We start from the raw sequence: 26,036 nt of genomic DNA on the forward strand, positions 1-26,036 counted from the left end.
CTCAAAGTAAATAAATAAGCTTAAAAAAAAAACAAGGAAAAAAAAAGAATCTTTCACCCCTCTTCTCCCTCCCATTTCCAGTTCTAGAAAAATAGACAAGATAAGAGTTACTTGAGTGTGTGATTGGATTTTACATTGTGTTTGAAGATGGAGACATCCAGCATGGGCTAGAGCATTTGATAATTTTTATTTTATTTATTTGTTTATTTAGAGAGAGAGAGAAAGAGAGAGCATGAGCATGGGCGGGGCAGAGACAGAAGGAGAGAGAGAATCCCAAGCAGGCTCTGCACTATCAGCAGGGAGCCCTACCTGGGGCTTGAACCCATGAACACAGGAGATCATGACCTGGGCAGAAACCAAGAGTTGGATGTTTAACCAACTGAGCCACCCAAGAGCCCCCGATGATTTTTTTTTTTAATACCTTGTAATTCATGAAGGTCCCACATACAAGCAGGCTATCCTTATGCTTTCTCCCTGAACCAGAATGCCATCAGCATGTAAGAAAGGAAGGAGGCAAAGCTGCGGGAAACGTCATATTATCCTAAAACCACCCTCTGTAGAATCAGACCTGCCAGACCACTGACCCTGGAATGTGGGTGGCTTCCTCCCTGGAGGATGCTCTTGGTGGAGCTCTTGCCTCCAAAGGACGTGGAATGCATTCATCATGGCTAATGGGCAACCGCGAATCTAGGGTCACCAGCATTTCCACCTTCCTACAAATTCCTCATAGCTGTGTGCAAAGTGTTTACATGGTTCTGGGCGTTGTGTCCCCTGCAAGGAGGGGCATAGGCAGAGAGTAAGGAAGTCTTCTTACCTGGGCTTTCACTTTGGTAGCCGGGGAGATTTGAGGCTCCCAGAGGCTGTGTGATTTACACAGAGCTGTAGTATTGCTCTGAGGGGCAGATGCCTGCATACTGTACCACAAACCTAGAGCAAGAATGGTTTCCTTTCTTATATCTGCACATCAATCTTGGTCTCTTATCTTATCTCTTTTTCTAGGGCCAGAAATGGGAGGGAGAAGAGGGGTGAAAGATTCTTTTCTTTCCTTGTTTTTTTTTAAGCTTATTTATTTACTTTGAGAGGGAGGGAGAGAGACAGTGTGTGAGAGAAGGGCAGAGAGAGAGAATTCCAAGCAGGCCCTGCTCTGACAAAGCACGCAACTCGGGGCTCAGTGTGGGATCTAACTCATGGCTCAATCCCAAGAGACGGAGACTCAACTGACTGAGCCACCCAGGCACCCCCCGCCCTTGGTCTTCTTATATTGATCTGACATTGAATAGACCGATCATCCATCTGTCACAGTAACCAGACATTTAACACCAGCCTAAATCCATGTTTTTCTTCTTTTAAAATGTGACGATTCAGGCTTTTGTTAAGTTATGAAATGCCTTCATCTCAGACCACATGTAAGGAACCGCACAGCTAAGTACCAAATGTTATAAATCGAAAAGGAAAAGTGAAAAAAGGGGCTAAATATTTAAGTGTGAAAGTCAGCCTCTAAGTACTGAGTCCTCCCAAATTATATGACAAGGGTGGAAACAACAGACAGAATGTGGGAAGATGACGGCCGCACAGAGAGGGAGGCCAGGAAAGCCAGAGTGCACAGGACAAGAGCAAACGCTGTTCCTCACGCCAGTCGCCCTGAGATTCAGAGCCCAAACGCGGTATTTTCCAGAGTATGCTGGCATGTTTATCGCCCAGCAGGCCCTGCCCTGCTGTTTGAGAGTACCTACCAGTGTTTCCAACTTGGCAGGCCCCCAAAACCAGAACAATGATTGTTTTTCTCTCGCTATAATAATGCTGTTGAGTTCATCAGAGATCCATTTTGTATTTTTCATGGAGTCCAAAGCATGAGATTTCCTATCATGTTTTATGTAGTTTTTAAACTTTTTTTTTTTAGTGTTTTATTTATTTTTGAGACAGAGAGAGGCAGAGCATGAGTGGGGAGGGGCAGAGAAAGAGGGAGACACAGAATCTGAAGCAGGCTCCAGGCTCCGAGCCGTCAGCACAGAGCCTGACGCGGGGCTTGAACACATGAACGTGCGATCATGACCTGAGCCGAAGCCGGACGCTTAACCGACTGAGCCACCCAGGCGCCCCTCATGTTTTATGTAGTTTTTAATGCTGTTGAGTTCATCAGAGATCCATTTTGTATTATTCATGGAGTCCAAAGCATGAGATTTTCTATCATGTTTTATGTAGTTTTAAAAATAATCGATCTGGTCCATTAGTAAAGGTCGAAATGTTTTGATCAGAAAGAAGGAGCTGTTCCTAGAATCTCATTCTTGATCTAAATTAAAATGTATGAAAAAAAACCCTACCCATGTGATACAGTATATGCACAAGTACAGATATTTCTCAACTCACGAGTCTTAGAGAGACAACTATGGTGCAAAGCCTCATGCTTGGCCATTCGTTCATTCACTCACTCGCTTTTCTAATATATATTTATTGACCATTGACTATGTGTTCTAAGCACTGAGGACGCAGCAGTCAACAAGACAGAAAAATGACCCCAAATTCATGCAACTAATAATGGGGAGGAGGTCAAGAACAACCTCATGCAAATAAGCCAATATGATTATTCCAAATAGTGGTAAACTCTTTGAAGGAAGAATAGGAGGAGTGGTCAGCTCAGCTCCTCTGAGCTGCTGACACCTGGCTGATGAACAGGGGAGGAAAGAGAAGGCCTGAAACAAAGGCCCTGGGGTAAGAGAGGGTCTGACAAATTGGAGGAAAGAAAGAACATCACTGTGGACTGACAGCAGTAATGCCCATGGGGGTAACGATTTAGCAAGATGAACACAAAAGAACGTGATCAGTTGTAAAGCCTTATGCCATTGAAAGATACCACTTGGTATCACCTGATTCTGCATCTAGAAAGGATCCGAGAGAACTGTAGATTTCCTTTCCATCTTGTATGTCTACCGAAAGGGAGCAGGCTCTTGAAAAGCCTTTCCAAGTACAGCACGTTGCCGACCCCTGAAACACGGAATCACACATACCTGGGATCCTATTGAGTGTCACCCAGAAATGTTCATCAGGACTGAAAGTGTCTTTGGACCACTGGAGCAAGTCAACCGCCCGCGGGTCACGGAGGACAAAGTCGGTAAACTCTCTTGATAGAGCAACATAGGCAGAGCCAAAGTAAATGGTGAGGTTATGGGGAGGAGGTGGTTTCAAAGCTGTGGTTCTGATCACATAGGAAAGGTCTTTGCCCAGGTGCTCCCGGTGGACGTATTTAGTCCGTCCGATAGCGTGGGCCGGGGGCAGCACCCCTGGGGTAATGTTCTTCCCTTTAAATCCTTTCAGATATTGAACTATCTCCTTGTTGGTTTTCAGAGGGAAGTCTTGGCCACACATGTTGATGACGTACCTCCAGGGGACCTTGGAGGCCGCAAGGTCTTTGACGCAGTTCAGGTCAGCCTGGAGCCTGGAAATCCCGCCGTAGACCACTGGCTCCATCTTCGAAGCCAGAAAAGCATTTGGGAAGCAGCTTAGTAATTGCTCGACAGCTCCTTTAAATTCGACCGTCGCCTTTTCATCCACGTGAACACAGTAGACATTCTGAGGCATGTAAATAGCTCTAAAGAGCCTTGCAAAGGTATCGAAATGGTGATGGATGACCATTATATATGCCAAAGGAAAGTCAGCTTCTTCTTTAGATAAAGGGGCCGTGATGTAGTGGCTTTGGGTCAGGTATTCCTTGCAAGAAGACTTCTCATGTAACCTCAGTTTGTTTCTCCACAGGAAAGGCATTTTGCCTCTGATAAAGGATGTGCAAACCTGAGTCAGCATCCAAGTGTCTGAATTATTTAGCCTCTGGAAGCCTTGCTCGCTCCCAAAACCAAACGCATAGAGCACAATAAAAAGGATGACACAAGAAACAGACACTATAAAGAGATAACGCATGGATGAAGGCAGCATGCCTCACAGAGGAGCAAATTTTCAAAGACGGGCAAAATCTGCGAGTCCTCTCCTAGACTTACTTTTTCCTCTGAGTTCTTAGTTTGGTTCATACTCCAGTCATTCCTAGCCTGAAGGAGACGCCAGGAATCGATTCCGTTTCATGCCGGGCGTCCAGCTGCTGGCTCCCTCCCCAGTGCTGATATTAGCAACTGGTCCGCCTCGCGTTCTCTGCTTCTCAAACCGCCTTTGTCTAAAGCCCGGCGGCAGGTTCCAGAAGCCCAGCCTTTTCCCTCCCTCGGCTTGCCTGCTCCCATCTGCTGGCTGTTGCCCTAAAACACGGGCAACTCCTTTCCCCTGCAGATTTAGTTTCTCAGATCTCTTCTTTCAGTTCCCATGGGTTTCCCGCCCCACCCCACCCCTGCTTGTTATTGCCATTCAGGGAATTAGCACAGTGAAAGGCAAAGCTGAAATAATGTGCTCTGGCAGGCATGCTGTTTTCCTGGGAGCCGTCCTGGGGCCGCGGGCTGTCCCCTCTTGTCGCTCATGGCAGTCCCCTGTTCCCCCCCCCCCCTTTCAGTACAATCCACAGCATGTAACGTGACCTCCATGCTCAAATGCTTTAAAAAAAATTCTTTAATGACAGAAGTGACTGAGGTGACAGGGATCTAAAATAAAAAAAACGACACCATCCATCGCTGCTCCTTTGTAATGCTTTCCGGCCCCGCCCTCCCCTTTCTTAAAACAAGAGATCACAGGACTTCCAGTCCGGGTATCTGACAGCACAGGCTCCTGGTCCTGTGACTCTAAGACAGGTGCCAGCCTGCCCCCCTCCCCCCTCGCCTTACAGCATCCACTGTGGGTTGTCACCGAATGTTGGGGTCACAAGAACAAGCCCCAAGCTACATCCCTTGATTTCCTTAAGGCCCTAGAGCTCCACTGGAAAGAATTTGAATCCTGGCCACAAGTGATGTTCAGATTCGGGGACCCAGGGACAGGGGGGGCACTCAGGTTTTAAACACCCAGAGGACATCATCTGATACTGAGAGAAGTCCTTTATATCAGTCCCGTCGGATATTAACCACCTATAAATAGTAGTGTTTTGGGTAAAGAATATCAAGCTCTTTGACTTAGAAGTTTCTCATCTTCAACCCTTCACTTTCTTAGCAGCTGTTTTTTTTTTTAATATAGATGAATGTATTTTATTTAAAGTGACTTCTAAAAGCCAGTTCAACTACTGAATGCCTTCCCATTTCTCCTCACTCTCTGAATTCAATACCCAGACCCTGTACCCATTAACTCAAAATGCAGATTGAGTCTCCACCCCTAGAAGAAATAATGTCTTTCAAAGAGCTTTCTCTTCTTCCTTTTGAAAAGCTTCTGCCCGGCTCTAATGGACCTAATGGGACCATATGCTGACTCCTTGCTTTGGCAGGGATAGGAAAACAAATGCGGGCGAGGCACCCTGCTCCAGGTGAATGACACATCAGTTCCTGAACACACTGAATTTTTTTTAAGCAAACTCTACACACAGCATGGGACTCGAACTCACAACCCCGGAGGCCAACAGTCACATGCTCCATCAACCGAGCCAACTAGGCTCCCCAGTAGTTTTTCTTACTGTTAGTTTCCATTGTTCCCATTTTTTTATTCTTCCAAATTATACCTTATTTTCCTCTCTCCTTTACTACATTCTCCTCATTCTTTAAGACCTGCCACAAATATACTCCGGTGAACCACCTTCAGATTTTTAGGCAAAGTAGAACAAAGAAGATGTAACCATTATGCTGGTAAGGCAGATTAATCTAATTCTTAGTGTCTTCCACGGAACAGAGCAAGAGAAATGATGGAGAGTGCGTGATAATGGAAAACTCAATCCCAAGCTTCTCTTTTTCCAAATAAGGCCTTTAAAGAGGAGCTTATTGTATATTTTATCTCAAAACAACAGAGAGTAATTTCAGTATCTCGTTTGGCAAAGCCCTTTGGCTTAGAATGAATATTAATATATTTGCAGTCTGCAAAGTGCTCAGGGTACAGATGCATAACTTGATTAGTCCAACGGACTCTGTTTACATTGTTGTTTCCAACTGGCCAAAAACGCAGGGTTCAGATCTACACAGCCATCAGAGACCTCCATTACAATGCCATTATATGAAGAAATAAATGCACACCAGCCAAATTAGGAGCTATCCCAATGTTTCTGTATTCAATCTATTACCTTGAATGGCATTGTTTGTGTGTTAAAAATACAGCTGTTTTTCCTCTCTGCCCTTTTGGCTGTCCTTGGCCCCACATTCCCCACTCCCAGATTCTAGTATTTAAAAAACACACACACACACACACACACACACAGGAAAACTTTTAAAGAAACTTCATGTTGCTCCTAATAGGCCGTAAGACATGCTTACCCAGAACAGACACGGTGTTTTTCTCACTGCTGAGACTGAACAGCTCAGCCGTCTTTCCCTCCACGCCTTTGACTGCAGGCAACGGCCAGTTTGGCACCTGCTGGCCTAGCAACCAAAGCCCGAGGTTCACCTTGCAAGCAATTATTCCTGAACTAGCCAATTAATCAGGCTAGACGTGTTTACCCTCCTCTGGGGCCACCTTCAAAGCTTGCTCTTCATTCCATTCAGAAGTTTTTATTTTTTGTAGACTATTTGATCATTTTTTTGGGGTGATGGAGCTATGTAGAACACAGCTCCAAAGTGAAAGAGAGCATCCCTGATCGGAAATGATGGAAGACTCGGAATCTCTATGGAATACAGAAATAATCAAAGGGGTGAAAGAGTATTATCCCCTGACACCCCAGCACCGTTAAGCTCCCTGTGTGAAGAGGCAGGGTGGCCCTTGTCTGCCGCCATGAGACCTCAAGAAGACTGGGGTGGGGGCGCCTGGGTGGCTCAATGGGTTAAGCGTCCGGCTTTGGTTCACGTCATCATCTCACGGTTTGTGGGTTCGAGCCCCGCGTCGGGCTCTGTGCTGACAGCTAGCTCAAAGCCTGGAGCCTGCTTTGGATTCTGTGTCTCCTTCTCTCTCTGATCCTCCCCTGCTCGCACTGTCTCTCTCTGTCTCTCAAAAATATATTAAAAAAAAAATAGAAGACTGGGTTGAAGGTGGCGACACAGCAAAAATTGTGGCTAACCAGGCAGTCATAAAAGAACTTGCATGAAGAACTTGGCCTTCATCTTGCTGCAAAGGAACACCACCAAAGACATTTTTAGGTGGAGGAGCGCTCCCAGGCGACACGTGCCCACAGGAGAACAGGAGGAAGGGCAAGAGAAAAATAAACCCTGTTGAGAAAGTATTCATCAGCCCATAAAGGCATACTACATACATTAACAATGATATTTACAGGAATGCCTGCATGGTTTAGTCGGTTAAGTGTCTGACTCTTTTTTTTTTATTTTGAGAGAGAGAGAGAGAGAGAGGGGGACAGCTTGAGCAGGGGAGGGTCAGGGAGAGAAGGAGTCACAGAATCTGAAGCAGGCTCCAGGCTCTGAGCTAGCTGTCAGCACAGAGCCCGACACGGGGCTTGAACCCATGAACTCTGAGTTCATGACCTGAGCCGAAGTCGGAGGCTTAACCAACTGAGCCACCCAGGTGCCCCAAGTGTCTGACTCTTGATTTCGGCTCAGGTCATGATCTCACAGCTTGTGGGTTCGAACTCCGCATCTGGCTCTGGCGCTGAAGGTGTGGAACCTGCTTGGGATTCTCTCTCCCCCTCTCCCTCCCTGCCCCTCCCCAACTTGTGTGCATGTGCACGTTCTCTCTCTCTCTCTCTCTCTCTTTAAATAAATAAATAAAAACATTAAAAAATAAAGTATTTTTAAAACTAATAAATGTAAATAAAGTCTCTTAAACTATGAGATAAAGGTGCTGGCTACACCTTAACTGTTTTCTAGAAACAAGTCTAAGGCTTTAATGAACCAGAACATCAGATACCACAGCTTTTGAGTTTTTTCTTAGATAAAGAAATACAGATAGAAGAAGGATTTAAAGTCCCAGGGTCGCTAAGGAATTAGTGGAAAGTCTAAACCTGCGTTTTCATTCCTTCAACCTCGTAATGTAGAAATATGCATGTTACCTTATTTATACTATTTGCCTATATGTATGTGTCGAATGAATGAATGAATGAATGACCACATTCCCCCGTGGTTCCAGGTGCTTATAGGTAAATACACTCTTAGCTGGAAATGGGAACAGAGCAACTGGTGTCTTTTATCTTTCAAACAAAAACTCTGACCGGATTGATTGACCAGATAGATTAAACGGTATTTAAAAACCTACAACTTTCAATCATATTTCTGTGGGAAACTATGCAAGATGTGTTTTCACTTGAGTATCAAGAAGGGGTGCCCATTCACCCCCACAGTATGACTAACAGCCCATTCTGCAAACTCAGGACACCTGGGTTTTTGTTACTATTCCACCTTTAACTGATTATGTGGCCTTAGGCCCCCACTTGCTTCATCTTTAAAAAGGATGTTCTCGGGATGTCGGGGGGCTCAGACAGTTAAGCACCTGACTGCTGGAGTTGGCTCAGGTCATGATGTCATGCATGGTTCGTGAGATCGGGCCCTGCGTGGGGCTCAGCATGGACAGCACAGAGCCTGCGGGGGATTCTCTCTCTCCCTCTTTCTCTACGTGCCCCTCCTCTACTCTTGCACTTTTGTGTGTGCTCTCTCCGTCTTTTCCTCTCTCTAAAAATAAATAAACTTAAAAAAAAAAAAGGACATTCTCTCTGGTGAGTGAGCCCAACCAAGCAGCAGTGACGAATCCAGGAAGTGTGAAGTATGGCCTCTGTCCTTCAGGAAACTGTATCCTCACTAGGATTCAAAATACATTCAGCTGAAAGTACATAACCAACAAAACACAGAAGACTGTGGATCAGTTCCAAACAAGAGGATATCCACTAAATACAATGGGAGCTCAGAGGAGAAAAAAGCTCCCTTGAAGCTGGTTAGAAAGCACTTCCAATGTCGGTATCCCACACTCTGAATACGGAGAAGGCACTCCAGTTGGAGAAATTACAAGAGGGAGCAAGGACACAAACACAAGAAAGCCCAATGTGGAGACATTTCCCAGTCAGGGTTGTGAATCTAGAACTTCACTGGCGTAGCAGCAGATAAAACCTTCCTATCAATGAGCCATGACCTCAGAGTACCAGTCCTAGCTAGAAGGTGACCTGCAGGACAGTGGGGACTCCCCGCCACCCCCCCATTCCTACCAGGGTCCAACAACTCAAAGAGCCTTCCCTTGTGTCCCAGCAGGTGGGCCATTTGGCACACACTGCGTTCAATGCTTGTTTAATTGGTCCAGGATTTAGCCATGGGAAAAAGAGTGTTAAAATGTATCATATAGATTTCTATTTCTATTTTAATTTATACCGACTGTTTTCATTTATATATTAGAACAGCATAAGCTGAGAGCCCTCCATGATTTTTTTCTTTTAAGTGAATGTTCTAGTTCCCAGACGTGTGGTTTTACTGTTCCAACGGTCCTTTCTTCGCTCCTAGGTTTCAACATACACCTAGAGGGGCCTAACTCTGAATGTACCACATCAGCACTGAGCTGCTTTTGCGTTTCCTCGCATACCTTTTCTTTGTTTAATTGCATGTACTTATGCAAACTTCATTATACTTTCATAATTGTTCTGGGACTTGTTTTCCATTCTCAATTAACTGTTGTCCTTCAGTTGGGAAAGAAATTGAGGGGATACAGTCTTGAGCAGGCATACTACATTTAAAATGTTAAGTCACAGCAGAATGAAGTCTGTTGAACTAACATTGGGAGCATAAGTCAGACTGGCAGAAAAGGTTGGGGGAATGAGGTGAGATTATATCATTTCTTGGGTTTGCTGGTGGCTGTCCTTTGGAAGGTCATTTTTGTGTGGTTTCCTTTGTTATTGAAGCAGGCCAAATGACTCCGGGATTTATTTTGAGTTATAAAATGTAAGGGGCCACCTGGGTTGCTCTGTTGGTGAAGCATCCAACTCCTGATTTTGGCTCAGGTTGTGATCTCACAGTTTATGGGATTCTCTCTCCCTCTCTCTCTGTCTCTCAAAATAAATAATAAACTTAAAAAAATAAAATGTAAGGATTCATGTTTTTTCCTTGAGCTAAGAGTAATTCACAGGAAAGTAGGGAATGCTGACAATCCAATTCACTTTGCCAACTACACAACTCTGCACTGGGGGGCCAGATAGTTTGTCAATAGGGGTTTTTGCTTGTGTTTTTCATGAGAATCATTGTGATGTCAGAGAGAAGAAAGGAGATTTCCAAAGCACATCTTAAAAACAACAATCCTCCCATAACTGAGGAGTCCTCTAATGGGGTTCACTGGGGAAACCACCTTCTCCTGAGACCCAATCATCTTGCTTTCTATATGCTTCATCTAATTAGCAACAGAAGAACCTGTTGTCTAGATCATGGAACCCAAAGCATTATTAAATGTCTCGTTTCAGAGGAGGGAAGAAGTTTAATATGCAGAATCTTAAAACCTAGAAAGCAGGTCCAGAGGATGTTATCCTAGATAGACCATATCATGGTGATATGAGGTGAAGTGATCTGCATCTGATTTTGCTGGAGTGAAGGTATCATGGAAACACTTCCTGGAGGCTAACGAGTGCTAAGCAAATACTTGCAAAAGACACTATACACATATTCAAATAGGCAAATGTCCAAACATGCGCAGATAGGAGGCAATTTTCCCATCGCATAAATGTAGCAATTAGAAATATAAAGAACCTGAAATGTGGAGGCTTAGTAAATAACAAATACATAACCTCAAAGAAGTCACAGCCAATTACCACCGCTGAAATTTACCACTGAATTTACATGTGGAAGTGAATTGCTTAACTCTGGAAAAACCAAAACATTTGTTTCTAAAAATATTCAGCCCAAACTAGGTGTGCTTGTGGCTTGGGGATAAGGATTGTCCAGATCAAAAGTATGCAAACTCTGTCAAACATCTGTCACCTGGAGCGGTTCTTAAAATACAGGTTGCAGGACCGTGCAAGAGGTTGGCAACTTCCAGGTGGAAGTTAATAATCTGCATTTTTAGCGAGCTCTTGGGATCAACCTTTGAGAACCAGTGGATCAGACACCAAAATTCTTTGATTTTTTTTTCCTCCATGATGCTACCTGATCTGTTTGCCTGTGATGAAGCAATACACTGTAAAACAAAACAAACAACCCATATTTGGGAAAAACAATACTGTAGGATTTGAGAATATTTAATAAACAGGAACTGGAATGGTGGGTGATCTGATCCTTTGAATAAAATTTCCTATGGAGAGTTTACAGCACCCTCAGGAAGAACAGAAGAACGTGGATGTACAGAAAGGTGTTGGTACTGCTATGTAAGTAAGAAAAACCCTAACTGCGCAGAGTCCTGCCCCAAATGCCTTGTCTAATTTACCATATACAGCAAGCACACCTGTGCATAATCCCAGTCTCCCACATTGTAAGGAACAGGATTATTTACTGACAAACACTAATGTTTTGGGTATCTAATATGCCATAGATTGAAGTAGAGGAAGGATGTAGGAGAGATATTAAAAACCAAGAATCAGGAGTGCCTGGGGTGAGAATCAGGGGCTCAGGCAATTGAGGGTCTGACTCTTGATTTCGGATCAGGTCATGATCTCGTGGTTCATGGGATCAAGCTCTGTGTTGGGTTCTGTGCTTACAGTGTGGAGCCTGGTTAGGATTCTTTCTCCCTCTCTTTCTCTCTGCCTCTCTCCTGCTCACACATATTCTCTCTCTCTCTCTCTCTCTCTCTTTAAGTAAACATAAAAAAACCCACACAACCAAAGAGAGAGAGAGAGAAAGGCAGAAAATGCCAAATATTGGTGCAGGTGCGAAACACCCTGAATCTCATATACTGCTGTTCGAAGTGTGAATGGACACAACTTTGGCAAATGCAATATCTACCAAAGTTGAGCACAGGCAGGTCCTATGACCCAGGACTGCCTTTCCCGGGGATTTCCTCTACAGAAGTGCATACATGTTTATCAAAGGACATGCAGGTCAATATTCACTGGAACCATATTCACAATAGACCCAAATGTCCATCAACCCAAACACCATCAGTGTTTCTCAACCTTGGCACTACTGGCATTTTGGGTTAAATATGCCTTGTTGTGGGGCTGTCCCTTGCCTTGTAGGATGTTTCTCAGTATCTTTGACCTCTACCCACTAAGTGCTAGTGGCTTCCTTGTCCCACTCCCCATTACAAGTTATGACAACCGAAATAATTCTGCCAAATGGTCCCTGGGGAACAAAATCATCCCTCCTCACCTGGTGCAGCTCCTTCTCTCTACACGGCAATGAGGATGAAAAAATATAACTGCCTAAAAAAACCAATATATATATAACTGCCTGCCACATAAAAAGTGAATCTCACAAACACAACATTGAGCAAAAAAAGCCAGACAGAAAAAGAATACTTGTTGTATATTTCCATGTCTATAAAAGACAAAAACAGGTGAAAGTCATCTATGGTGTTAGACATCAGGGTAGTGACTGGGATGCTGGTCATGTTCTGTGTCTTGGTGGCTGTTACGTGAGTGTGTTCAGCTGGTGAAAATGCATTCAGCTGAACTGTGCACTTTCCTATGTTATAAAATTCTTTACCAAGAGTGAATGAATGAATGAATGAATGAAATGAGTCATGGTCCTTCTCCTAGAAAAACTCTGCCAGGTGAATCTTCCATGTGAGTGGGGATCAGGAGTCCTGGAATAATGAATATTCACGAGTTATTATCAACTGTGACCAAATACTCTGCAGTATGATGGGTCAGAGCCCACTTACTTGACTGCTAAGGGTGTCTCCCCTCAGGTTCCTGAGACCAGCCACTCTCAGCTGTGACCCAATCAACCACCCATCCTTCCTACCAGTAAGCAATGTCCAGAAGAAATGGAGCCAAGGGAAAACAGAACACGAGGTCAATAATTCAAATCTCCTTTGTGCTCATCAACACACAACTGAGTGCCAGACCATAAGGCACTTGTGATATGGAGCAGATGAGGGTGGGGGGGGGGCACATAGACAAGCAGAATGTATTCTGTAGCAGGGCCCCAAAAAGTATGAATGACACAGCAGGTATTTGGCATTTGGGGCTATATCACCCCTTATATCCAAGTTTCCAGTATCACCCCCAGAAACCAGAGACTGCCAGGGAGACCGAGTCACGCATGCAAAAGCAAAGGGCTTTATTACGAGTTTAGGCTCACCGGGGCCTAAACTCGGGCTCACAGACTTCACCAACACAGTGCATCCATGCGGAGAGCCCTGAACAGAGGCGGGGTAGGGCTTTTATGGGCTTGGGAAGGGGGAGTTACAGGAAATTGTGACACAGGTACAGTGATCCAATCATTACTATACAATATTTTTGACAGCAGGTTTAACCATTCATTGATACTTTTGGTGGGAGCCAATCACAACATTTAGAGTATTGACCAATTACAGAGTGGGCCCAGGACCCTCACGTAGGGTGTGACTAGCCTTCTAGGCCTGCCCGTAGGAACGTTAAAGGTGTCAGCTGGCCTTTTCTGATTGGGTGTTACAAGGATTATCCCTCCTTCCTTGGGCAATGTGTGCCCTTCTATTGTCTAATGATTCTGAGAAGCCGAATTCAGACCTGCGTCCTTACACCCCTACCTGCCCAGTGAGGAATTGAGACTCAGGGACATCCCAGCCCAGGGTGACTCAGTAGGGAGGAATGACCTGGGCCTGGAGTATCAGGCAGGCCTAGGAATCACATCAGCACCCAGATGGGCTTCCTGGAGAGACCATGAGAATGAAGGGGAGCTGGGTTCACTTCCAATAAGACACACGCATTCCCTTCTCCAACATTTCTTTTCACTCTTGCATTCAATCAGTCAGCAGTGTTGAAAATGCACCCAAGCCAGAAAAAATATGACAATCCTTTTCCTTTCCTTTCAAAGCCTTTTTTCCTATAGCTCAGAAAAACCATCTGGACAAATCTTTCCTCTATGGCTTATATTGCAATTGGCTTCCGAACTCCATCGTTCCAGTTCCCTCCTCAGGGGACCACATTTCTGCGTGTTCTGACTGGTCACAAGCAGAAGGCATGATCCTGGGAATTTCTGACCGAGACGAAATGGGTTCCCGAGGCCTGGCCCTTCAATGAATTACCAGGTACCTGGCAATAATCTGGAGCACTAGATGCCCTGTGAACCATCCCTTTCTCTTCTCTTTCTGCAGAGACCAATTTCCCAAGCCCAAGCACTTCTTCCTCCTCCGTTCTGACCTGGGGACACCAGGTGTTCAGATCTTGTCTCATGCTTCCTGGATTCCCAGCCTTTCCCAGTCCTCAGATACCTGCTGTCCCAGTGACTTTTGCTAAGTTTCTTTGTTCTTTTTTTTTTTTTTTAAGTTTTCCTTTCTCAGGAAGACTAGGTCTGAGGCCATCAACATGACTGATGTATTGACAAGGGTTTGGCACACTATTGAAAGAATTCCATCAGAATCAATTGCCAGTTTTATCAAAACATAACCCTGCCTTGCAACTTGAATAATGGAATTGAATAGCTTTCATATGGCCCTTTTATTGGTATATAATATATATATTATCTTTATTTATTTATTTTAAGAGTGAATGTGTGCAGGAGAGAGACAGAGGGTGGGGGAGAGAAATAATCCCAAGCAGATTCCACGCCGTCAGTGCCTACTAGCCTGACATGGAGCTCGATATCACAAACCATGAGATCATGATCGGAGCTGAAATCAAGAGTCGAACGCGTAACCCACTGAGCTACCCAGGCACCCCTATTTATATTTTTTGAAAGATTTTATTTGTAAGTAACTTTACACCCAATGTGGGGCTTGAACTCCCAACCCTGAGTTCAAGAGTCACCTGCTCTACCGACTGAGCCAGCCAGGCGCCCCTCCATTTGGCTCTTGTGGATCCCTTGTCTGTTCTCCACCCTGCAGGAGGGCTGACATAGAGGGAGTGTGTCAAGCAGCTCTGGCTGGGGTTGGGTTTGCCAATGAGGGCATGAGACCAGGCCTAAGGCGTTGGTTCCCTGGCTTCTTTCTTGCCAACCACAGCAGAACAGCCTCCTTTGACTGAAGTTCTTCTCGAAGGGCCCCTGGCTACACCCCTTTTTCCAACCACTCCTTTCAGGTTTAAAAATGGTAAGAGTCCCACTATTATTGGCCCTGGGTATTGTAATACCCCTTAGAGTTTCCCTCCACTCTGCCCACACCTTCAGAAATAGTCCCTGCGGTGAGTCTTTCTTGATAGCCTGATTTATAAGCATGCTGTTGGTTTCCTGCTGGGGCTCTGACCCACACAACACTAATAAAAGATAACACTGAGGTAATAGTCGGCAAGTACCAAGTCTTCAGTCACTGTTTCACGTAGGGCATCGTTCAAGGCTCACAGCAACCCTGTGAAGTAAGACCATTATTATCCTCATTTTACAGATGAGCAAGTAAGACTCAGGCTCAACATATTACCCAAGGTCATGACATCACATAGAATTGGAGCCAAACTTTGTGTTTTATATATTGACAGACTGAACTGCCTTCCAGTACAAATCAGTTTATGAAAGTATTAAAGTCTCTCCCAGGAGCCAAAGCTACAGCCAGTGGGAGGTGGATCCTGGGAGCAGGTTGTGGGTGGGGAATTCAGCTAAGCACTCTGAGAAGGACTGATTTTACAGGGCGGAAGCAAGGAAACCGGTGAAGACACTGAGGTGAGCCGGAGCTGGATTCCTCACTGTTGGGGAAGGAAGTAGAGGGAATAAACCCCGAGTCGCTAGATTGGAACTGGAGATCTCAGTGTGAACTTGTGGTTGTAATATCGATTTGAAAACCTAAAATATAGATGGGTATGTGTGTGTGGATGTGTGAGTGATTTAGAGTACTTGTTTGAGCATGCACGCCTGTGAGTGTGTACTGATGTTATGCGTACACATACATGTATATTTTTTCCTAGCTCAGAGCCCTGAAAGAACATAGATGCAATAATGAACTTGAGTGCCCAGACCTTGGCTTATAAGTATTGCTCTCTATGAAATGGAACCAGGCTTCCTTGAAGAAAATGACTGATTCCAAGTAGATTAAGTACAAGTATGGAAGTTCTCAAAGAATAATGGCGACATGCTGAAGGACACAAGAGCCAGCTTGAAGGGGCCCCCAGTGGCTAAGCCCAGGATAATTTCAGCAGAAGAATAACCAAAAATTGTAATGGATTGAAACTCAGGGAGTAAAATGGGAATCTATGTCCACAGGGATATGAACAAATAAACACATGGGAAGAAGCAAAGCTTCTACCTTATAGATGGTTGTCAACTAATAAACATACAAGGAGGGAGTTAGAAAAAAAAATCATAATTTGGCAACCATACAGCAATTACTGAGCCAGGCAGGAGCCACCAGCGGATGGGGGAACTGGGGACTGAACATTTTACGAAGAACAGCGTCTCTAAATAGTCTCGAACTGTCTCACATAAAATACTCATCAATTACTTGGTAGTAAATACAAAATCTTATTGGCTTTAGAGTGGAGCAGTTGGCAGGCCATATCTTAACAAGTGACACAAGTTAATATCACTGCTGCTAGAACAAATGAACTTTTCATGCTTCCATAGCATTATTTCTTTGGTATCTCTACCCAAAAGGCAGCACTTGAAATAATCGTCAGGAAACAGCAAGACAGCACTCTTCAAAAATGATAAGATGTGACAGGACACAGACAGATGGAGGAATTGTTTCAGCTTTGAGGAGATTAAAGAGGTAGGACAGTTAACGGCAACTTGAGAGCATTGATCATGACGGACATGTTTAGTGTAACCAGTAAGCTGGAATGGGCTCTGTGGTTGAAGGTGTGGTGATGTGTCACTGGATCATCGTGCTACAGTCATGTAGGAGAGTATCTTTGTGGTCAGGCTTTTAAATTTTTAATTCTAGTAGAGTTCACCTAGAGTGCTGTATTCGTTGCAGGGGTACAACAGAGTGTTCAGTGATTCACTGGTTTTACTTAGTGCTCATCACAAGTGCCCTCTGTAATTCCCATCACCCCTTTCACCCATTCTCCCATCCACCTCCCCTCTGGTGACCATCAGTTTATTCTCTTTGGTTAAGAGTCTGGCTTTTGGTTTCTCTCTCTCTCTGTCACTCTCTCTCCCCCAGTCATGTTTCCATTAAACATCCTGTTTCAGCTGTGGGAGCTTTTGCAGGGCAGCATGGTGGATTAGACTGATCCTGAATTAGGGGTCAAACAAACCTTGATTAAGTCATTTTACCTTCCAAGGCCTCAGTTTCCACATTGGCAAATTGGAGGAAACAATACCTACCTCTCTCAGGGCGTTTTTGTGATTTTAAATGACTCACTCCAGTACCTGGGCGGCTCATTCGGTTAAGCGTCTGACTTCAGCTCGGGTCATGATCTCACAGTTTGCGAGTTCTAGCCCCATGTTGGGCTCTGTGCTGGTACCTCAGGGCCTGGAGCCTGCATTAGATTCTGTGTCTCCCTCCTCTCTGCCCTTCCTCCACTCATGTTCTGTCTGTCTGTCTCTCTCTCTCTCAAAAATAAATAAACATAAAAATTTTTTTTAATAAAATAAAATAAATGACTCACTCAATGAAGCATCAATGTCAAGTATTTCTGCTTTCTCCTTGAGAAAGCATTTGTTCTATAGAATTTCTTCTTCAGTAAAATGTGCATTACTGACATCCACCAAACTGCCCATGTTGGGGCTGTCAGGAGTGTGGAAATATCCCCATTTTATAGTTACCAGAGAATAGTGATGCTACCTGAAGATCGATGCACTGTTCCTGGATTCAGCTCTTCCCTAAGTTTTATGAGCAAATGGAAACTCTGTCCCTCTGAGATTCTGAAATCTAGGATCCACTGTAGGATGGTATAGTAAGGGAATTCTTTTCCACAGTTTTTACCCCATGACATATATTAAAACAATCATTTGGCACCAGTAAAAAATACATATATATTTTTATGTATGTAGAAATACATACACATATATATTTATGTATGTATACATATGTATGCATTGTATACATATATACACACACATATACATACATACATATATATACATATGTGTAGACGAAGCTCTCTCAGCCAGAGGGATCTGGCCTGGGGTCTTGTGTGCCTTACACGCTGGTGGCATCCGCATGCAGCTTGTCTGTGACCACTGCCAGCACATAGGCACACACAGGCACAGCTGTGAGCACAAACCATAAAAAGGAAAGAGGTTGCTGTTACCGGAGACAGTTCAGGAAAAAGCTAAAAGCACTCCACACACTTTGGAAAAAGGCCGCGCTGTTTCCAGCCGCACTCCGCGATCGGCCGTGCTGGGCCCTGTGACCTTCAGAACAAGTCAAAGTCTCTACTCTCAGGACCCACGTTTTCTCAATAGTGACCTATCATGGCGAGCAATTTCATTCCCAATCCTGCTTGTCATCTGGGATTTAGATTTGCACTACTCAAATGAACAGCAACATTGAATACCTTTACATGTACTTGTTGGCCTTTGGTATACCTTCTTCAAAGAGGATGAACTACCTTTTGGACATTATTTCTTTGATTCTTGGTATTATGGCAATCCTATTTTATTGCCTTTATTTCCTTCCCCCCTCCTATCTCCACCTTCCCTTTCGTGGCTCTAGAGTGAGTAAACAAGGAGAGCCTTAAACCCCATCCCTTGCCTGGCTTTTGCCTGATTCATGAGCCTGAAGACACTGGAGCCTCACAGAACAGGACGGAACTCTGTGGAGTCCGGAGAGCAGCTAACACCAGCTGCACACGGCTCAGCATTTGAATGGAAAATTCTACAAGGGTGGCTTTACCGTCCCTAAAAATTGTTACAGTTTTTCACCAAGTTAGAAGACGGTTAATCAGGATTGCACAGATTGTAGGAATTTGAGGCTCACTTCATTCCCAATGAGGAAAAGACCACATACGGAGCCACATTTATGAATCCTCCGAGGTGAAAAATGGTTATGAAACCCTGTCAGACGCTGCCCTAAATTTGTCAAGCTCAGTAACACAAGAATTAGTATCTGAAGCAGCAAACTGATGTGGATTTAAACAAACCCCTCCTTCATTTCTTGGTGGTAGCATGCAGCTGGCAGAGACCAGTGCACACCCCCGAAAATAGAGACCACAGCCATGGGGCGACTCGAGAAATGGAAGGAACAAAAACTCAAAGCTTTAGAAATACTAACCAGGACTCCTGCACACACCCTTCCTCTCACTTGTAAAGAAAAGCGAAGATAAGGATGTGGATGAAATAGCCAACAGGGTTTTATTAGAAAGGAAAGAATTGCAGTCATTTGATTCTTAAAAACAGGAGGAATTATAGTTTGCGTAAATCTGAGGAAAAGGGTCTCATCACCACAACAACATAGTAGAACAGCGTCTCAATTACAAGGGTTGCTTTACTTATTTTTTAAAGGATTTTTTTAAGTGTATTTAAACAGTCTCTACACCCAACATGGGGCTCGAACTCATGACCAGGGGATCAACCTGACTCCACCAACTGAGCCAGCCAGGTGCCCTGCTTTATTTATTTTTTAAAGGAGTCTGAGCCAGTTGCTTAGTCAGAGGATTCAAGGGGCCAAAACCCTAACATTTTGGCCAAGCAGTGTGTCCTTAACTCAGTGTTGGACATTTTCATCTCTTAATCCCCTCCATCTTCAAAACAAATTTAGCCATCTTGACTCTAGCACTTGCTGACTGGGTGTCCTTGGGCAAGTACCACAAATTCTCCATACCTCCGTGTCCTCATCTATAAAATAGGATTGCCAGAATACCAAGATTCAAAGAAATAATGTCCAAAAGTAGTTCATCCTCTTTGAAGAAGGTATACTAAAAGCCAACAAGTACATGTAAAGGTATTCAATGTTGCTGTTCATTTGAGTAGTGCAAATCTAAATCCCAGATACAATTTCACACCCACTACGCTGGTGTAAATAAAAAAAGCAGGCAGTAACAAGTGTTGGTGAGGATGTGGAGTGATTAGTACGCTCACTGACTGCTGGTGGGAACGTTAAGATGTTGTAGCTGCTTTGGAAACCAGCTTGGCAGTTGCTCAAAGCTCCAAACAGAGAGTTACCATATGGGTCAGCAGTTTCACTCTTGGAATCTACCCAGGAGAAAAGAAAACATGTGTCTATACAAAGAAGCCCTCGGGAGTGTTCATAGTAGGCTCATTCCTAGTGGCCCAAGGGTGGAAATGACCCAAATGTCCACCAACGGATGAATACACAGAATGTGTTATAACCATATTATGGAATAGTAGGTCACCCTTATCAATGAGTAAAGTACCGACTCAAAATAGCACACAAAGTAGAAAGAGCCAGACATAAAAAATATATAATTTGATTTATATTAAATGTCCAGAAAAGGCATATCCAGACAGATGGAAAAGTAGGGGTTGGGTGTAGAAATAGAAAGTGGCTGCGAATGCACATGAGGTGATAAAACTAGTTTAAACTAGAGTGGGTCATGGTTACACAACTCTAAATATACTAAAACTCATTGAGTGGGGTTTGGTGTGTGAACTGGATACTTGAATTGCATACCTCAATTTTGCGATATGTAAATAATACCTCAATGAAGCTGTGAATTTAGGGGGACAGAAAAGGTAATCTGTCCAGTGCCTGATGCTGTAAGGACTCATGCCTTCTAGAAAGGCTTTAGAGCACCTATGCCCGAGGGGACCAAGCAGCTGGCAATTCTGTCAGCCTCTTGGACGCTGTCGGGATGCGGATGGTAGGAAACTTCTTGATCTGCCTGAAAACAACACCCTATTTATTTTGTAGTGACAACATAAGGTGACTCAGATTCAGTCTGGCCCCAAGCTCGGTGCCGTTGAGGCTGACCAAACGAGAAAGCTCTCAGGAGCCCCCAGAACTGCATTCCATCATGCCTGGCAGATGCAAAAATGACAAAACCAAAGGAGAAGATAAGGGCCATCTATTTGGTAAAAACAGAGTAGCCAGTGCACAGAGGACAAAGGTGGACTCCGCCTGGGGCTGGGGCTTGTCAAGGTTTACAGCAGACAGTAAACACGGCTCCTCCCTTCAAATAAAATCAGAATTTCTCCAGGAAAGAAGGGCCCAGGGGAGGAGCTGGCATAAAGGTCAAAGGGTCTGTTTGGGGCCTTGCAGTTATACAGAGGCTTGTAGTCAAATAAACTACGTTACCTATATCTTCTGGATATTTTATTTATTTCTTAAAGCTTATTTTTAAGAGCAAGAGAGCACGGAAAGGACAGAGAGAGAGGAAGGCAGAGAATCCAAAGTGGGCTCCGCACTGACAGCACAGAGAACAATGCAGGGCTCCAACTCACAACCTGGAGATCATGACCCGAGCCAAAGCCACCCAGGCACCCTTATTTTCTTGATAGTTTAGAACAAAGCCTCTCAAGGCTACAATGACTCTGGCAAAATCCTTTAATTGTTGATTTCGCTTTTCCAGATCCGAACTGAAAGGTCCAACTTCAATCTCCAAACTGTATAAGTAAATTATGTTGACCTCAGCAATCCGATGGCTAAGAACTCCCACCGCCCTCCCAAGAGTGGTTTCCAATGGATTGAAACCACTTTCCTTTGGAAAAGGAGTTAGGAAGTTGGGGGAACAGGACCCCTGCCTTGTGGACTGCTTAAAAGCTGAACCCGGATTGAAAAGAAAATAAACTTTCTGCAAAGTTCAAGAATTGTCCCATCTGTAGAAAATCATGTCTTCCACAAGCACAATAGGGCTCCTCTGTCCCACTCATCTGCTCCTCATTCAACATTATATGGGAACCCCACAGAATGGTAAGGCTAGGCACATGTCTCAGTCCTGGTGCCAATCATTCAGTTCATGTTCTCATATCTGGGCCACGTGTGGTAGGGGGAGACAGAGATCCACATCTTTAGTTAAAATGCACGGAAACACTAGAATCCATCTAGGGTTAGAGTCGGTGGGGAGGGTGGCTGACTCTGTGGGAGAGGAAAGGAGAAGGGAAGTCTTCTCTGAAGAAGTGATATTTCAGCCAGATCTCAAGAGATTCTGAGAATGAGCAGGTAAAGCAAAGAACATTCCAGAACAAGGAAACAGCACTAGCAAGGGTGGAGAGACCATTTGTCTTTAGACCAATCTAGAGTGACAGAAGCCTGGCAGAGTGGGAGGCCTTCAACTAGTCACAGAATTCTCCTTCCTAATAAGAGAAAAGTGAAACCAACTTCTTAAGGCTCTACACATTTGACATGGCTAAGAAGAGCTATAGCTGGGGGGCGGGGGTAGGGGGGTGGGGAGGGAGGCCGTAACTTCGTGGGCCACATACCCCATTTCTAGTAAAGTATCCCTGCATCTTCCAAACAAATGTTCATGGGTTTGTTTATTTGTTCGTTGTCACACACAAGTTTTAGAATAGTAACACTAAAACTTCAAAAATCAGTATCTAAGAAGTTAGTCTGATTCTCCTCTTCTTGAACATTCAGTTCCTACAATGTGCCAGATCCTTCCAACAGGCTGACAAGGAGCCAAGATGTCTGCTTTAAATCCCACCAGCAAATAGAAGCCACCCTCTGACTCACCAGAGTAAACAGAACTTTAGATCATTTATTCAACACACTCTACAGACCTTTTAAGTCTGAGATGCATTCTAATTGATCACTGACCCCAGTTCAGTTAGGCCTGGCCGTTACCTCTTCTTTCTCTTCAATCTCCTTTTGTCTTCCTCAGTATAAAATTAAGATGGGTCACCAAAGAAAGAGGAGAAATTTCTGAATATTAAGTATTAATAATAGAGCCATTGCATTAATTAAATCCAAATATTAATATCTTAATTTAATGAATTTAGGGTCATGTCTCTGGTTATTCCTCAGAAATCCCAGAAGATGGCATAATTAACAAAGCAACCTTGTTCACATACATCATCATTATTACACCAAGTATTTTTGATAGAAATATTTGTGGATATGGAAAATGCACATTCATCAACTACACTACATCTTAGGGCAATTTCTGATTGGCAAAAATGACAATCTTTTTAAAAACTCAAAAGAAAGTCGAAATCTGCAGCGGTCCTTAGTTCCGCTGGGTCATCATAAGCAAGTAAACTTGTTACTCCGTAACTTAAACCATAGAAGACCCTGAATTTCTAGGTGCCCTGTTCCTATCAGGGTGTAACTGGCAAGATGACACAGGTCTGAATTGTCCTCTGGAGAGAAAAGAACCAGGAAAAAAATGTTTTTATTTCATGAGGAAGGATAGAGAGGAAATTAAGCATAGAATATGAGCCATAGAATACTCTGTGACAAATCCGTTGATCAGGGAAGGACGGCAGACAAAAATAGCACAGATAAGATCATACAGGTTACAAACTATTTCCCCTTACCTCCACCTCCTCCATTTCTTCTGGAAAAATAAAACTAATACTGCCATTTCCTTGGCAATCTTTCTACATAAAGGTGAAGTCTGCCAAGCCATTTATCACCTTCTCAAGAGACCACATTTCCTTGAAAAGAACACACAGGGGCCCCATTCACTGATTCCCTTTCTATAAGTTGACAAAAATTGGTGTTTTCTAGCAGACACATAGAGAGATTGTTGAAGCTAATAGTAAGGCTTACCTCCCCAAACTTTCCTCCCCTGCAACTCTGCCCATACGCCCAGTGTACCTTGGAAGTCCAATGAGCATAATGGATTTGAGGAACATAAATTCCCTCTGGGCAAAAGTAAGATCCCAGCCCTATCACTGGGGTCACAAACATGAGTTCCCAGGGCTATCGTGACTCAGACCTGCTCTTCCCTGACTCCCGTATTTGCTTCTCTCAAGAGCTTGGCATCTCAGCATTGCATTTCTACAAAGATGGGAACTAAAGAGATCAGCCAACCTCAGATAATGGTAGAGTCAAGCTAGTATGAACTCTATAGCAACAGGCCTCCCCTACCAAGGGCACAGGTGTACATGTATGATGCAGAAAACCATCGGGGTGGTCCAAAGACTGGCTCGGCGGTGGGGGGGGAGGGGGAAATGAGACCAGGGAATCTGTCTTCCAGGTCCGAAATCTCCAGTCTCCTTCCTTTCTCTGTTTCATCCCACCCCCCAGCCCCCACTCTATCTCCAACAAAACCTGCTGTCAGGTTTCTTTTTTCACTCATTCAGATTTTAATATGAATTCCAAAGAAATTCCCACGGAATCATATTACAGATGCTCCTCTGTAGCAAGTGAGGCAGAAATCATCAGTTTTTAAATCTTTAAATCCAAGGAACATTCTACCAATGAAACACCCACTAAGAGCCCCTAACCCAGGCAAAACCGTGCAACCCAGGGGAGCACAAGATGAGTAACTCAGAAGGAAAACAGAGGGGTCTCCAGATGGAGCTAGAAATGGGTCTTTTCCCTAATTGGAAATCATGGCCAGCTGTGTCAGATTAAGAGGCGGCCATCTTGTTGCAGACTGGATTAAAGAAAAGAGGGAAAGATGGAGGCAGAGAGAGGAAGCAGGAAGGGCAGGAAGTTCCAATCCCAATTTCATAACAGCTAGTAAAGTTGATGAGGCAACTTCTTTATATTTTAAGCTTCTATTCATTGGGGTGGCGGGTGGGGAAACAATCACGTTAAGACCACGTGCAAGCCCCGTTTCTATGACCATTTTGTCCTCATGAACACCTTCTCCTTTGCAGACTATGCCCAAGTTCTTGTCTTCTGAGTTTTCCAGAGGTCCTGCCACTTTTTTTTTTAATGTTTTTATTTACTTTTGAGAGAGAGACAGCATGAGCAGGGGAGCGGCGGAGAGAAAGGGAGACAGAATCTGAAGAGCACCTGCCACTTCTCATATGTACAGGAGGTCACGTTTCATTTTGTGCTTTAAGCCACATGACCCTGGCACCCTGGTCACACACCGACTGGAACAACTTGAGACCCAAATGAAGGCCGGTCATCCACAGAGAAGGCAGTAGCACCCTATGAAGTGATGGGAAATGAGAACAGAAATACTCCCCATGCTGTTCCTATGTGACCCAAAGCAAGACTCTGGGTATATCTGAAGGGGCTGCAGTCAGATATCGGTATCAACAGAATGGCACGGAATCTGTTAGCAGAGTGGGAAGGTGCAGAAAGTATAAGCCATGGGGCAGGAAGGCACCATGGACGCACGGAAGCTCTGAAGCAGGGGTAAGAATTTCAGATGAGGGAAAAGAAGAAGGGAAGCAGGAATGAAGACGCTGAGACACAAGCATGGCTGACTTCTCAATGCTGCTAGGATGGCATTGCTATCATCTGACCATGTCACCCAGAGCAGGGAGGGCTCCTGGGACATGTACGCCCGGTACTGTAGCTGCCAGCCCATGTGCAAATGGTATCTGCAGTCTACGGGGTTAAGGAGAATATATTACTTAAATTAATGTCACCTGCTTGTTTTTCTCGCTTTCTAATGTGGCTACTAGAACATCTAAAATTACATTCATGGGGGCCTCTGGCTGGCTCAGTTGGTTAGGCTTCTAACTTTGGCTCAGGTCATGATCTTATGGTCCATGGGTTCAAGCCCCATGTTGGGCTCTGTGCTGACAGCTTGGAGACTGGAGCCTGCTTCGGATTCTATGGCTCCCTCACTCTCTGCCCCTCCCCTGCTCATTCTCAGTCTCTCCCTCTCTCTCTTTCAAAAATAAATAAACACTAAAAATAAAATAAGATTACATTTATGGCTCACAGTATATTTCTACTGGGTGGCACTGCTCTAGCTCCCCATGAGGTCATTTTGTCTGTGAGGTTTTGTTTTTCCCTGACTTATTACTTCTTTGAGAATCCTGATAAGACTCCGATCACTACAGTCAACTACCACAATCTTGAAGTGTCCTAAACAACCACCCAGCCAATTCATATGTCAACTAGCAGTGCCCTCAAACCAGAACGGACTCAGATTTGCACACGGCGGGAGCAGTAGTCAAGTGGTTAAGTAGTTTCAGTTCCCTTTCCTCCTCATGACCAAGCTCTATACACTCTGGCTGCATGAGCTGGCTGTACCAGGGAGGGGACACCGGCTTCCAGAAAAGATCCTACATACATAGAAGACAGACACTTCAAGGGGTCTCTCTTCTAAGTTTTTGAAAAGCATGGAGGAGTATATTTGTTTTCCA

General features: G+C 44.3%; 2 protein-coding genes across 2 annotated transcripts in view; both read right to left on the reverse strand.

Annotated features, from left to right (window-relative positions):
* The window catches only part of GCNT2 (glucosaminyl (N-acetyl) transferase 2 (I blood group)), a 108,295-nt gene that overhangs the window by 76,640 nt on the left and 5,619 nt on the right, over positions 1-26,036 (reverse strand). The window lies entirely within an intron of this gene.
* On the reverse strand, positions 2,578-4,280 carry LOC115295632 (N-acetyllactosaminide beta-1,6-N-acetylglucosaminyl-transferase-like). The gene has a single exon (XM_029943718.1). It carries the CDS (start codon positions 3,925-3,927, stop codon positions 2,833-2,835), a length of 1,095 nt encoding a protein of 364 aa, XP_029799578.1. The 5' UTR covers positions 3,928-4,280; the 3' UTR covers positions 2,578-2,832.

The sequence above is a fragment of the Suricata suricatta genome, chromosome 7, assembly GCF_006229205.1.
Source record: "Suricata suricatta isolate VVHF042 chromosome 7, meerkat_22Aug2017_6uvM2_HiC, whole genome shotgun sequence".
Lineage (NCBI taxonomy): Eukaryota > Metazoa > Chordata > Mammalia > Carnivora > Herpestidae > Suricata > Suricata suricatta.

Bases quoted from the DNA above. Each gene is read 5' to 3' on its own strand.
- LOC115295632 (XM_029943718.1), bottom strand. From the start codon at position 3,927: ATGCTGCCTTCATCCATGCGTTATCTCTTTATAGTGTCTGTTTCTTGT.